The sequence below is a fragment of the Bubalus bubalis genome, chromosome 1, assembly GCF_019923935.1.
Source record: "Bubalus bubalis isolate 160015118507 breed Murrah chromosome 1, NDDB_SH_1, whole genome shotgun sequence".
NCBI lineage: Eukaryota > Metazoa > Chordata > Mammalia > Artiodactyla > Bovidae > Bubalus > Bubalus bubalis.
Genome location: NC_059157.1, coordinates 120,660,024 through 120,670,586, shown reverse-complemented (window position 1 = coordinate 120,670,586; position 10,563 = coordinate 120,660,024). Strand labels below are relative to the sequence as shown.

At 35.5% G+C, this 10,563-nt stretch overlaps 1 protein-coding gene across 4 annotated transcripts in view; it reads right to left on the bottom strand.

Moving 5' to 3' along the window:
* Positions 1–485: 485 nt before the first annotated feature.
* The window catches only part of FGF12 (fibroblast growth factor 12), a 605,063-nt gene continuing 594,985 nt past the window's right edge, over positions 486–10,563 (bottom strand). For all 4 annotated transcript variants that reach the window (XM_006077304.4, XM_006077303.4, XM_044943560.2 and 1 more), the window contains one exon: positions 486–3,871. In XM_006077304.4, coding sequence (XP_006077366.1) covers positions 3,753–3,871 — 119 coding nt within the window. In that variant the 3' untranslated portion in view covers positions 486–3,752. The remainder of the gene's footprint in view (positions 3,872–10,563) is intronic.

The window sequence follows — 10,563 nt, the reverse complement described above, 5'->3', positions numbered from 1 at the left end:
CCACTGTTTTGAAGGTGATTTTGATTTATAAAATGCTATTTACAGGTTTATGACAGAGAAGTAACCTCAGCCTTTTATGATACTAAAATAAGCAGTGGGTTTTTATGCTGGAGTGGGTTTCACCTGGTGCAGATGAAATTGAGCAACATTATGGAAAACCTTCTTGGAGTGTGACCTTAGAGATGAAGCCTTGAAGGTGAAATAATAGATTTGCTATTTCTGGGTTCACGTTGAAAAAAAATTACTGTTGATGTAGTCATGCTTCTCCACCAGGGAATTATTGGTCCCAAATTAGGACTGTCAAACTTTTCAACTCACAGTAAGATTCTTCATCCTTTACTTTTATCTCAATACTCTCATGTCTTGTAGTGGTACCGCAGAACCACTCATCTGCATAGAATACCTATCAACAGCATTGCCATTTTCTTCAGTAGAACAATTTTTCTAACAGCTATCTAGATTAGAATGAGGCCCATAAAGCATCATTATTTGTGTCAAATTAATGTCTTTTTATTGTGCTAATCCATAATAACTGAAAATGTGCTATGAAATTCATATGCAAAATTCAAAACTCAAACTATTACCATGATCAAGGATAAGTTGACTTGCTGTCCTCCAGTTTCCTGAAGCACAAAATCTCTGAGTTAGCCAAGGGAATTTCAGCACCATTTTGTTTCTATAGCTCAGACTTCTAGCTTAATCATTAGTAAGGTATATTGGCCAGAAAACTATGTGAGATTCTCAAAAGTTTCATTTTCATTCTTAAGCCCACTGATTTTGAAACATGTTGTCAATACAATAAGGACTCAGAATAAGCACATTTTACCTTATACTTACATAGTCAATTACAAAACTTTTGAAAGTCATAATTTTCCTGAGACTATCCCAATGCATTTAAGAAAAAAAAAAACAAACAAGTTTAATTATAGGAGAATAAGTAATGGGTGAATTGAGACCCAGAAATTGGACAATGAAAATCAAGATAATTATTTTGTATAAACCTGAAAAGCAAACTATTTAAAATGGCTTATATTTTTGGAGGGAACAGAATAATAATAGGTATATATTTGGTAATATTTAAAAAACCTAGATAATGAATACTGAATTCTTCTATTAAAGGCTTTATATACTTAAAAAAAATAAGCAGCAGTTAGGCAAAAGTTCACCCTGTGCTCTAAACCATAGCTTTTGTCAGGTTAATCTGTTAAAGAACTTGAGATTTTCAACAATTTATGTTCTGAAACTCAGTATAACTTAACAAAGCCAATTTCCAAATGTTTCACCATGGTGAACATTTGCTTAAATGATATGGAGAAACACAAAATACAAATTGGGTAGTTAGAACTATCTTCAGTGCTTTCAGAAAGGGGGAAGATGTGCATCTAGACGTGAAATGATAAACAGCCATTGTAAATAAAGGGAAGAATTTTGTTGGACATTCATATCTATATCATATTTTCCATAATATTGAACTAGATAAGATATAGTCTATCGTGAAATCATCAGTATAATTGAGAACACTTTGTGAAACTGTTAACTGTGTCACTTGTGAGCTTGTGATGTGTGTATATGTGTGGATGTGTGGATGACCAAAAATTGCAAGTCATTTTATGCTAAATGAGCCTGGGAGCCATTTTGTAGAAGCTTCCTTTTTATTTTTTCAAAAAAAAAAAAATAAGGCTTTGTGCTTATAATTTGATTGGTCCTGGAAGTGACAGGTGTGTTTATAATCAAGTTGAATCGAGAGTGACAAGGAGAAATAGAACTGGAGTTGTATTTCTTTTTACAAGGGCATTCTTTTCCTAGAAGAATAACATTCTTTTATTTAATTTAAATGTCTTTATTTCTTACTTTTCAAATATTTTGATTAAACAAATATCCCTTGCAGACGTCTGTTCAAAATCCTTGCCGAGAGGCATAACTTTTATTCTTTGCAACTGATTACACGAATTCCTTCATTTCATTTTCTGCTCACCTCCTGATAAGAGAAATAGAATACTTGGTGAAGGACATCGACCACTAATGATTGTGTGGAGTGAGGGAAATTACAGTGACTTTGAAAGAATACAGCAACCAATGACAAGGTCATTAAAGTGAGGGCCTAGAGATTCTGCAAAGTGTATATTTTAGGGAGTATTTGGAACAATACATGCTGGACGGAAGAGCTATAGGAGAAGTAACATGCTAAGTCTTCTCATTGATAACATCCATAAATCTGCATATATTTTTTAACATTCTGTTTTGTTTTGTTTTGATTTGGATGTCTCTATACCATTCCTGATTTGTAGGACCAAGAAGATCTATTTTTTCCCCAAGGCAATTGTATTCATTTCTTCTCTAACATTTCAGTATTCCTAAATATACATTTGCCTAGTCTTACACTTTTTTTTTAATTACTTTAAGTCACTCACACAACCCTGTTGTGTGAGCCACAACAGGAGCCTCTGTTGGAACCGTGGCTGTTAATTCAGTATTATTTCTCAATGGCCCTTGAAAATCCAGGGTATAACATTTTCCTTCTGTGTTCTAGGAGACAGACTTATTTTCCATTAGATTTATAAATGAGGCTATCTAGCAACAAACAATTTACTGGCTTCATAAGATAGTAGGTTAAGCATTTCACAGCCATGCCTCCCAATTCCTTGGTGAAGTTTGGAAAATGCTACATACAGAAAACTTAGTAAGGTACAAAGGCAAATATTGATACAGCTTGCTTGCACCAACTTCTTAGGATTTATTTCCTTATGTAAAACACCTTTTCTTTCTTTTCTGCTGCAAGAAATGGTATAAAACTCTCTTCTAACACAGCTAGACATTTACCTACATTCTTAAAGGTGTCCACAAAGTAAAAAAACAAAAAATCAGATCAAATGGTAAAACCACATAAGTTACATATCACTGCCAAGGCATGGCAACAACAAAGACTTTCCTAAAAGTTATTTCAATCTTACTAAATTTTTTTCTAAGTGACTAAAGAAAAAAAAATGAGCTCCTGAATTAATACTTTTGAAAAAAATATGATAATCTTCTAGGAGAATCAGAAACTCTTGTTAGGAAGGAATGAAATCAGGTAATAGCACTAAATTCAACATATGACAATCCTTTGCATAAAACAATCTTAAATATTGATTTCAGGAATAAAATTTTAAAATAAAATTTTTCTTGATGTTAAATGATTCCTGGCCATATACCTTATAGGCACTAGAAGAATCTGTACTTCATACATGTTCAATGTTATGGTAAAAAAAAATCCTGGAAACAGACTGCAATTTTGTGTCAATTCCAAATGCCCAAAGAAAATACAAATTCAAAACACACATCACAGCATTATCCAGAGTTTAAGCCATTTAGGATATTACATCGATTTGTAAGTTCAATTCTCCAAAACCCTTTTCTTTAAGGTAATAACTTTATTTCATCTTTATTATATTTATGTCTTCATTACAATTAGTCCTCTATTAATAACAACACAGTTTATTTTAATGCTTGTGGAGTCTTGATTATTTTTTCCTCTGCTTTTAGGTGTGCTAATCTTTGTGCATGTGCATTTTCTACCACATTGCAACAGGCAAGCTTTGGTTCAATTTTCTTGTCCTACACAAAGGAAGATTTTGAGTGCAGAATCTTAGCCACTAGGTCCTGGGTTGCCATTTTATTTTCCTCTCCTTGGGTGGATTTATTGGAAGGAAATGGGTAAAGGGCAGGGGGAGAAAGGGAAGGGATGAGAGAGGGACGGAGGGAAGAGTTCTCAGCTATGTTGAATCTTGATTCACAACTTTGCCTCCATTCATGGTCGGTGTTCCAGAACTTTTCCTTGAACGCCCTTGTTTTTCTCCAATTTCATGTAGTGATGGCTCTCTGTACATACACACTGGAAGGCAAAAATCACATTAATTATTCACAACAATAGTGGACATCAAATTCAGCCTCAATAAACATCTCAGATTTGATTTTATTTAGTGTTCACTCTCATCACTAGCTCTTTTTCTTCCATGAAAATGAGTCTTAACTTAAAATATTTAATGGATACACAATTTTCTTCTAGTTCTATCAGTCACACCCTTTTAAGTCTTCCAGAGCTGCAGACATATAAGTGGTTTCTGTTTCCTTATAGATAAGGCTTAATAAGTTTTTGCTGTCTACTAACCTATGTAACAGGATTTTTATCTAGAGTTAGAGGAGACATCAGGAGTATAACATTTAAAGGGAGGAAAGAGATATCTTGTTTTTCAGACTTTAGTCTGTAATCTAGTTCCAGTAGGGAAAAAAAAACCTCTTATTTACATGATCTTTTAATCTTTACCTTACTACAAGAAATATGATACTGTTGTATCAATTGAAATTTTAGTGCCAAGTTTCAGGGTATCCTATATAAGAAATGATAATAGGAGACAGAGCAGAGAAGAAAAAAACAACACAGTTTTTCCAATTTCTTCATATTTCCCTCACCTAATGAACAGTCTATGGCTTCTTAGTTATTCATCAATAGGAAATGTGATTATGCAATCTTGAGATTTCAGTTTGCATCTATATAAACAGTTCTTTTTATCGTCTATTGTTCTGTCTGGCTCTAAAGCTCAGTCATCTGTGAATTATCGCAGCTCTTGCTAGATTACTGCATAGAAAGAACAATGTTTTTCAATTCACAGTTACTCTTGTAAGATAGCATCTATCAGCATATTGAGTACATTAAAACAGATTCATTTTACTGTTGTAAGACAAATGTGACTGTATATGAGCATATGAAATATTTACTTAAATATCAAGAGATAGTTTCATTCTTGACTTAGGAACAAAAATTGCATACCCCATCTGTTGAATAATCACTACAATACCTTGGCAATCTGAATGTTATTTCCAATCAAATTGCTTCTTCCTATAGGCTTTGCCCTGGGACTAGAAACCTGAGCATGGCCATGAATAAATAGATGTTGTATGGTGGTTAAGAGCACCAATTTGGGAGACACACGGTCTGGTCCACTTCCACACTTAGCCACTTTCTAGCTCTGTCCAATTGGACACCTAGTAAGCATCTAAAGATGTATAAGAAAAATGAAGAAGCTGATCTCTTCATGAAAATTCTGAATAAAAGATTTCAGAGAACACAGTGATAAACTGTTTCTACTGAAGATACATTCTAAATCCAAAACTAAATTAAGAGAGTTAAGAGACAAGTAAGTTTCTCCTCAGACTAGTTCAGTGATGAGGAGATACGTTTCTTGCAACATCTCAGTAGGAGGGCTTCTTAAATGTTCATGTGCATTTGAATCACATAGGGGTATTATTAAAATGCAAATTCTGATTCAGAAGATGTATAGTGGGCTTAGATTCTGCATTTTTAGTAAGTGCCCAGGTGATGCTGATGCTAGCAAAATCTGAACCACACTGTGGTTAGTATAAAATACATATAAAAGCATTTTGATTCAGTATATCATGCACAAGTATTATAAAGATTTTAAAATGAGATTTTAAAATATTTTAGTTATTTTACTGAATGACCCCTCCAATATCCTCAAAGGACTAACTACCTTTGGCCTCACTAGCAAAGTGTACAGAGGAAATTAGTTTAGAAAGAATAGATCCTGTAATTTTCAGATAGTACCAGTAGGTAATTCAAGGGTCTGCTTTTCTTTTACAAAAGGCAGAAGATCCTTGTGTAAGATTCTATTGAAATCTTGAAATTCTTCAAGCCTAATGTCTCTTACATATAATTCTGTTATAGGGAAAGTGTCAAAATCCCCCAAACTAAATAATATGTTTATGTGTGCAAAATATATAACCATGTGTTTATAACTGGTTAGTGCACATGGGAATCCAGAAGATGTAATGAAGTGATTGGACTGGAAAGCAATTTATATGATGCCATAAAGCAGTTTTTCCCTATTCTGTCACCTAATCAGCTGTGAAAATCCCCAAACCTGACCTGGGGCTTCCCAGGTGGTGGAAGTGGTAAAGTATCCACCTACTAATGCTTCCCTGGTGGCTCAGATGGTAAAGAATCCTCCTGTAATGCACGAGACATGGGTTTGATCCCTGGGTTGGGAAGATCCCCTGGAGGACGGCATGACCACCCACTCCAATATTCTTGCCTAGAGAATTCCCATGGACAGAGGAGCCCAGTGGGGTACAGTCCATAGGGTCACAAAGAGTGGGATACAACTGAGTGACTAAGCACACAGCACAGCTAATGCAGTTGATCCCTAGGTCGGAAAGATCCTGGAGAAGGAAATGGGAATCCACTCATTTCCTGCCCAGAAAATTCCATGGACAGAGGATCCTGGCGGCCTATAGTCCATGGGGTCACAAAGACTATGGACTGCTAAATCAGTCTCAAAGAATGAAAACATCTAATAAATTATAAACAATAGATTTTTGGCATGCAAATTTCTAAACTTCAGTTTAGAGACACAAAGAATATTACTCTTAATTTCCATTAAATAATATATTTTATAATTTTTGTGCTTGAATTTCTTAGTGTTGTAATTTCTTTTTAAAGTTTCCTTCTGTCATAGACTCTACCCAAGACATTTGTTTTTAACTTTTACCTTTTTTTGCTATTTCCCACTTATATATAAAATACCTAAGTTGTGACAACACATAAGGTTGCCATTATAATTATCATTGCAGATAACTTTACTAATAATGTAATCCTGCTGGCCGTCCAAGTAACAAGTCCCCAGAGTTTTCCAAGTTGGCATCGAAACTTTTTCAATTTCTAAAACAGTAAAAGTCACCAGTGTCATAGCAAAGTGTGCAACCTGCTCTTTTTTAAGGACAATTCAATCACAAATTTTCCTATTTTTCCATTAAATGAAGTAGTAAAATTCCAGGTTTGAAAAAAACTGTTCAAACTAGCTGGAAAATTAAGAGTAATAAAACAAATAGATTTCAGTTAATTTCTTGGGCTTCAATTTTCATTGTTACTTTCAGGCTCTCAGATTCCAATCAAGGGGTATAAATCTCAATCAAATTTTAGAATTGAAAGGTAATTAAAAGAATATGATCTAATTAGAAAGCCAAGAAAGAAACAAAACACTTCTCCTCCCAATATAACTTTCTTTGATAGTTGTATCAACACTGCATAACTGTGCTATTCTGTCTGAAAGGTACGTAATAAAATGATGACACAGAATACAAGAAGAAAAAGCATAACTGTACTATAAAGTGCATTTTTGTCCAAAATATAAACCAAAATTACTGTAATGTACACAATAATCACAATGATAATCTCTAAAATTTACATGCCAAAAATACATTGTATATATCTTTTTAGATTTTTTTTAATACTTTCAGACTGATTTACCAGTCCATATTCAGGTGATGAAATTCCAGCAGGGCTATTTAAAATCCTAAAAGATGATGCTATCAAATATGCAAATGTGGAGAGCCCAGCAGTGGCCACAAGACTCGAAAAGGTCAATCCTCATCCCAATTCCCAAGAAGGGCAGTACTAAAGAATGTTTAAACCACCAGACAATTACATTCATCTCCCATGCTAGTATGGTTATGCTCAAAATCCTCCAAGCTAGGCTTCAGGATTACATGAAGAGAACTTCCAGATGTTCCCGCTGGGTTTAGAAAAGGCAGAGGAACCAGGGATCAAATTGCCAACATTTGTTGGATCACAGAGAAAGCAAGGGAATTCCAGAAAAACATCTACTTCTGTTTCATTGACTACTCAAAAGCCTTTGACTGTGTGGATCATAACAAACTGTGGAAAACTCTTAAAAGAGATGGGAATACCAGACCATCTTACTTGTCTCCTGAGAAACTTGTATGTGGGTCAAGAAGCAACAGTTAGAGCCCTGTACGGAACAACTGACTGGTTCAGGATTGAGAAAGGAGTACAATAGGCTGTTTATTGTCCCCCTGTTTATTTAACTTATATGCAGAGCACATCATGCCAAACGCTGGCTGGGTGAGTTAAAAGCTGGAACCTAGATTGCTGGGAGAAATATCAACAACCTCATATATATAGATGATACGACTCTAAAGTCAGAAAGCAAAGAGAAACTAAAGAGCCTCTTAATGAGGGTGAAGGAAGAGAGTGAAAAAGCCGGTTTAAAACTCAATATTAAGAAAAAACTAAGATCTCGGCATCCAATCCCATCACTTTATGGCAAATAGAAGGAAAAAAGGTGGAAGCAGTGACAGATTTCCTCTTCCTGGGATCTAAAATCACTGCAGATGGTGACTGTAGCCATGGTATTAGAAGATAATTGCTTCTTGGCAGGAAAGCTATGACAAACCTAGACAGTGTGTTAAAAAGCAAAGACATCACTTTGCTGACAAATGTCCACATAGTCAAGGCTATAGTCCTTCCAGTAGTCATGTACAAACGTGAGAGCTGGACAGTAAAGAAAGCAGAGTGCTGAAGAACTGATGCTTTCAAACTGTGGTACTGGAGAAGACTCTTGAAAGTCCCTCGGAAAGCAAGGAGATCAAACCAGTCAGTCTTAAAGGAAATCAACCCTGACTGATGCTGAAGTTAAAGCTCCAATACTTTTGGCCACCTCATGCGAAGAGCTGACTCAGTGGAAAAGACCCTGAAGTGGGAAAGATTGAAGGCAGAAGGAGGCAAGGGTGACAATGATGAGATAGTTGGACGGCATCACCAATTCAATGGACGTGAATCTGGGCAAACTCTGGGAGATGGTGAGGGACAAGGAAGCCTGGTGTGCTGCAGTCCATGATGCAGAGTCAGACACAACTTGGTGACTGAACAACAAGAAGAAGTCAGTCTTACTCTTTGCAACCACATAGACTGTAGCCCACCGGGCTCCTCTGTTCACGGAATTAATCCCTTCAATAAATCTATTATTTCAGAGTCTTCAAAGCCATTTATTTATTTTCATAGTTAAACTGTCTTTAAATGAATTGTAACAACAGACAGAATTTTACATTTAACCCGAACTGGGATTAACTGACTTCTCAGTCTGAATGATCACAGAGGGATGAGATTCTCGTATAGAACCCAAGCTGGCATTTGATTGTGAAGATTTTCCTGGATATTGCTGGAAAGTACCAAAACCTGCCCAGGTGGAAATTCAAAGCCATTTTAAATTGACCAACTAAATATGATAACCAGGTGAATAAAGTAGGTGAGAAATTCCTATCCTCATTTTTTAAATATAAAAGAAACTAAGTGACTTCCCTAAAATCAGATGGTGAATAGTAGCAGAGCCAAATGAAAGTGTAGGATTTCAAAGTCCTAATCAAAATTTCTTAATAAAAGCACAAAAACAATTAATCAAATAAGTGATGCAAGTAATTGTCTTATACCAGACAATTTTAAAGTTATTTCCATACATTAATCTAGATCCAAGCTGGCCTCATTTCTACCAAATATCCCTAATGTCATCAAAAAATGGAAATGAAAACAAATTCAGGATGCCTATTTAAAAAAAAATAGGTAATGAGTGTTGGCAAGTAGTTGGAAGAACTGGAACCACTGTACATTGATGGAAGGAATTTAAAATGGACAGCCACTGTGAAAAACTATGCAATGATTTGCTCAAAAAATCAAGCATAGAATTACCATATGATCCAGATATGTAACTTCTGGATATACACCCAAGAGAAATAAAAGCAAGGGTGTGAATAGTATTTACACAGCCACGTTCATAAAAGCATTACTTGCAATAGTGAAAAGGTACGAGCACCTTTGGTTGGTTGAACCAATGAACCGATACACAAAATGTGGTATTTGCATACAATAAAATATAGTTCAACTTAAAAAGGAAGCAAATCCTAACACAAGCATGGATGAACTTTGAGGACCTAAAGACAAAATGAAATAATAAGCCACCGGGGAAGCCTAAGCTAGGCATGCAAGGAAACATATTTTATGATTTTACTTATGTGGGATATCTAGAGTAGTAATATTAATAAAGCCAGAACATAGAATGGTGGTTTTCAGGGGCTGAGAGAAGGAAGTATGCGAGTAAATACTTAATGGGTACAGCGTTTCAGTTGGGGAAGAAGAAAAAATTTTAGGGATGGATGGTAGTGATGGCTGCAAAACACAGAAATGTACTCAATGGCACTGAAACGTACTCTTAAATTGGTTAAAATGGCAAATTTCATGTTGTGTGTATTTACACAACATACTTAAGAATTACACATAATTTTCAAAAGTCACACACACAGAAACAAACACCTTACATGTAAGCTGTAAACAAAGAAGTGACTATTAAAATCAGAGATGTCCTATTTGCATGGGAAGAACCAACAATTCCCCAATAGTCAACAGTATCAGTCTTAGAACTGTGCTAAGAAAAAGAGAATTGAGATACACTAAGGATTGATGCTTTTGAACTGTGGTGTTGGAAGACTCTTGAGAGTCCCTTGGACTGCAAGGAGATCCAACCAGTCCATTCTGAAGGAGATCAGCCCTGGGATTTCTTTGGAAGGAATGATGCCAAAGCTGAAACTCCAGTACTTTGGCCACCTCATGCAAAGAGTTGACTCATTGGAAAAGACTCTGATGCTGGGAGGGATTGGGGGCAAGAGGAGAAGGGGACGACAGAGGATGAGATGGCTGGATGGCATCACTGACTTGAT